The sequence below is a fragment of the Pundamilia nyererei genome, unplaced genomic scaffold (assembly GCF_000239375.1).
Source record: "Pundamilia nyererei isolate P.nyererei 1_Seehausen unplaced genomic scaffold, PunNye1.0 scaffold00035, whole genome shotgun sequence".
NCBI classification, from domain to species: Eukaryota; Metazoa; Chordata; class Actinopteri; order Cichliformes; family Cichlidae; genus Pundamilia; species Pundamilia nyererei.
Window position 1 is genome coordinate 1,725,014 of NW_005187436.1, and position 4,450 is coordinate 1,729,463.

The following is a 4,450-nucleotide window of genomic DNA, read 5'->3' on the forward strand; positions in this document are numbered from 1 at the left end:
TCATCATTTTAAGTGGGGGAACTTGCACAATCGGTGGCTGACTAAATACTTTTTTGCCCCACTGTAGTTTCAGTCTTTATTAATTATTGTTGCATGGAGGGAATATGTCAGAGGCAAGATTTAGTAAAATCAGTACAGGTACTATAAAAACACAGAACCTCTTGAAATCACAGTCTTGTAGAAATTCAGAATCTCAATAAATAAATACATCAAAGCCTCATAAGGCAATTTTTAATTAAACAAAAATGATTTTGTTCTGTAAGCCTCGTGTTCATTTAATTGCTCCCTTTTTGTGACTGGTCAGGTGCCGCCAACGCCATGCTATCTCTTTCATAATCTATGTTTTAAACCGTAATTATAAAGTGAATCACATTTGCCAAATTTGCTAAAACTTCAGCAGGCTTTGGAGTTAAAACTTTAATTGCCACAGATTTGATATATTTTTTAAAATTAATTAATTAATTAATTTGAGCAAATGAACCCTGGACCTTTTATCTGTGTGGGTGTTCTCCGCTCTGGGGTGTTGTGTTTTACATCTTAATGGTTGCTGTCGCTGTCCACAGCAGCTAATGTACCCACTGCAAAGAACAGATGGTGCATGATGAGCTGAAGCAATCTATGTACCCCGAACGCTGTCAACCTACTTTGTGGGAACCGAGCGAAGGGCAGGGAACTATATTTAGCTGCAACATTATCTGCCGATCGGATATGTGAGCACAGAAGCGAATTCCTCCGCTTCTCAAAATGACACATTTCCTGTTCTGTGACTTCAGCTGACCATTACTGCCATCGCCTGGCATTATCATGATGCTGAGGGAGTCTAGAAATCATGACCTCTTCTCATCAGGGTAACACGGCAGCACAAGATACAAGACAGACAGGCATACAACAGAATCCACTCGTGAAAGGTGTGCAAGACTTTGAGCTATCGATCAACCAGCGCAGTGAGGTGCTGCTCTAATTCTAACAACACTGATTTCTGAGAGTGTGCAGGTTGGGCGGTTCTGTTCGATCATGCCTAACTCCAAAGATAATTTAAACCAGAACACTTTTCTTTTTTTTTTTCCATCTGCCAAATATAATACAGCCTTGACAGGCTTTTTTGTCTTTACCTCTGGTGGCAGGTATGAATGGTGATACATAACCCACTCAGGGACTCGCGAGCTTGCACCCAAACACAAACAGACCTGGCCGATGGCTTCGCAAACAGCGCGCTCTGCTAAATGAGAGCAGGGCCCAGGAGAACACTGGTGTTTCTCTGAAAAGCACAACGTCTTACCGCTGCATGCAAAGGCTGTTCAAAATGTCAATTTCATGTATAATCGTTCATCTAACAGCTCTCAACTTGACAGTTGGCTCCCAAATTTAAGCCATCAGAGAAGCTTTGACAGCTTTTTCAAATGCGCAATTAAAATATCTCCAGCCGTGTGGCCACCAGCTATCGATTATCATACTAATATGAATTATACACTCAGTGCAGGAGATAAGACAAGCCTAAAACTTCATGCACCAATCTATTTCAATTATACTCCATTTTAACTGCTGTGTTTTATGATTTATTTCAAGCAAAAGGCTTCTAAGACTTAAATCACCCATGTTACCTGATAACAAAGTCATGAGAGTCGATCTCAGGCCCACAGCTGCTGTTCAGAAGGATCCCGGAGTTGCCCACGATGGCACAGCGCCTGTAATGCTGGTTTTTCATGGGGGATACGGTTGGCAAGAGACGGTAGAGATTTTCTGAGATGTTTGTGGTACTGTGGCGATCAAAAACATAGTGGATGATATCTCCCGGTTTCAGCGTGCCCTTCAGAATCGAGATGTCTCTCTCCGGGTCGAGGAATCTCAGAATGTTTTTCCTGTGAAAAGAGAAAATATGCGCCAATTATGACCGCCCGTCTACAGCGAAGTGTAAAACCTTGTGGAGATAATTGTGGAGGGTGATAAAAATACCTGATGAGGTGGGAGAGGGTCTTATTGAAAGTCCAGCTGTTTGACGAGTGTTTGGCAGTGTTATTGTAGATTGGACGGTGACGATATGTGTCCGCGCTTGCTGTTGTCAAAGCAGTGGGGTTTACATGTACTGCAGCTTTTCTAAATGATAAGAAAAAGTTGTGTTACCAACACACAGTCCAAAAAAATTATGCCTGTTATCTCCTCCATGTATTGTTAGAATTTGCCCCATTCATTGCTAAATCTAAAGGCTGTTATGTCAAGCTTTTCCTTCTCCGAACAGACTAAAAACAGAGATGCTGTATAGAATGTAACCAAGAAAAATATGTGAATCTGAGTGTACCAAGGTAGAGTTACGGTACAAGAAAACCAGATTTAACAAATGACTCCATGCTTTGTTTATTACCGGCTTTGCTCTTTTCCAGTCCCTTGGTTCATCTTCTATGTGTGAAATTTAGTTTCACTTCCTCTTCCTTTAACCCAACTTATTTCTGATTGGTTGCCACTTGCAAACAGAAGGTTTAAACAGCAGATTGCCGATTAGGGCTATCCCCTCTTTGTGACCTAACAGAGAGCCAGTAGGAGGAAATAACATATGAAAGTGAACTTTTTTAATACACTGAAGCCTGAATTTTTCACATATGGCATTTTTAGTTATTCCCATGCCGGCTCCATTATTTGAAAATTTCGCCATTTTTAATAGGAGCACCTACCATCAGTAAGCCCAGAAAATGAGGAAAAGTAAGATAGGTCCAACTTAAGATGAAAATTTGAACTGGAACATGACATCTGATGGGGCTGCTCTATCACTGGCCATTTTGATAGGGACACCTGTTCAACTTCTCATTAATGCAAAAATCTAAACAGCCAATCACATGGTATCCATTTAGGCATCCAGACAAGACACCCTGCTGAAGTTCAAACTGAACATCAGAATGAGAAAAAAATGTAATTTAAGTTATTTTGAAAAAAGCGTAGTTGTTGGTGCCAGATGGGATCTGAATATTTCAGATTCTGCTGATATACTAGGATTTTCCCATGCAACCACCTTTACGGTTTATAGAGAATGGTCCAAAGAAGAGAAAAAGCATGGTTGATGTCAAAGGTCAAAGGACAATGGTCTGTTGCCTTCTTGTCTGCTTCCAGCTGACATGGAGGCAAAAGTAAATCAAATCACCACCTTTAAAAGCAAAGTACAAACAAGAGCATCTCTAAATATTAAACATGGTGAACCTTAAAATTGATGTGCTATGGCAGCAGAAGACCACACCTGTGGGACTCCTCTCAGCCAATAACAGAAAACTGAAGCTACAGTTCACATGGACTCAACAGAAGACTGGGAAAACGTTGTCTGGTGTGATGAGTCTTGATTTGCTTCGACATTTGGACGGTAGGGACAGAATTTGGCACGAACAACACGAAAACATGGATCGATCCTGCCTTGTATCAATGGTTCAGGCAGCCAGCGGTGGCAAAATGGTGTGGGGGATTATATCTTGGCATACTCTGGACTAATATGTACCAACAATACGGTACTAATGGCTGAGTATTGTTGGTAAGCATGTGAATCCCTTTACAACCACAGTGGACCCATCTGTTGATGACTGCTTCCAGCAAGATAACGCAACACATCACAAAGCTCAAATCATCTCAAACCGTTTTTGTGAACATGTCAGTGAGTTCACTGTATACACACAGCACCCACAGTCACTCGATCCCAATCCAATACAGCACCTTTGCAGGGACAGGAGATTCGCAACACTGATGTGCACCTGACAAGTCTCCAGCTAATATGTGATGTTATCAAGTCAATATGGACCAAAATCTCTGAGGAATGTTTCCAGCATGTTGCTGAATCTGTGCTACAAAGAATTAAGTCACTCTTGAAGCAAGAGAGTGGTCCAACCCAACAGTAAAAAGGTGTACCTAATGAAGTGTCTGGTGAGCACAAATACTGCTTCAGATTCTTAAGGACTTGCGGCAGGCTATATGTAGGTACAGATAATATTACTTCTACTTAAGTATCTGATTCATTCAGCCACTGCTCCGAAAAAGGACCTCCTTGACATGAACAATAACTTAAATGCAGTAAAGTGATGTTCGGCGAAATACTGCAGTTTCCTTAAAGTTAAATCCAGCTTTGCTCACATGGCAGATGTTTGCATTGTCACATGGATACCACACAAACGCACATACACACACATACTTTGATGGGTATTTATAGCGGCTGTGTCTCGCCTTAAAGAAAACTAATGAGACACTCACTGTGACTGACTCACTGTGGCATCATAGCTGTAAAGGATTCAGTGACCAATAGCAAGCGAAAATTACCCAGAGAGGCCATTTAGCTACCCACTGGTGTTCTACAGCTGTGTGTGTGTGTGTGTGTGTGTGTGTGTGTTTGTGTGTCTGAGTAGATAAGATTTCAGACCTGTGTGGTTTGGGGATGAGCTGGTGCAAGTTCATCTTCTTTGAATGTCCAATATTTCTGAGTGGG

General features: G+C 41.5%; 1 protein-coding gene across 1 annotated transcript in view; it reads right to left on the minus strand.

Moving 5' to 3' along the window:
• The window catches only part of st8sia2 (ST8 alpha-N-acetyl-neuraminide alpha-2,8-sialyltransferase 2), a 14,393-nt gene that overhangs the window by 8,188 nt on the left and 1,755 nt on the right, over window positions 1–4,450 (minus strand). Inside the window, exons 2-4 of the mRNA XM_005729932.1 lie at window positions 4,385–4,441; window positions 1,954–2,094; window positions 1,602–1,859 (exon numbers count right to left, since the gene is read on the minus strand). Of these exons, the coding sequence (XP_005729989.1) occupies window positions 1,602–1,859; window positions 1,954–2,094; window positions 4,385–4,441 (456 nt within the window). The remainder of the gene's footprint in view (window positions 1–1,601; window positions 1,860–1,953; window positions 2,095–4,384; window positions 4,442–4,450) is intronic.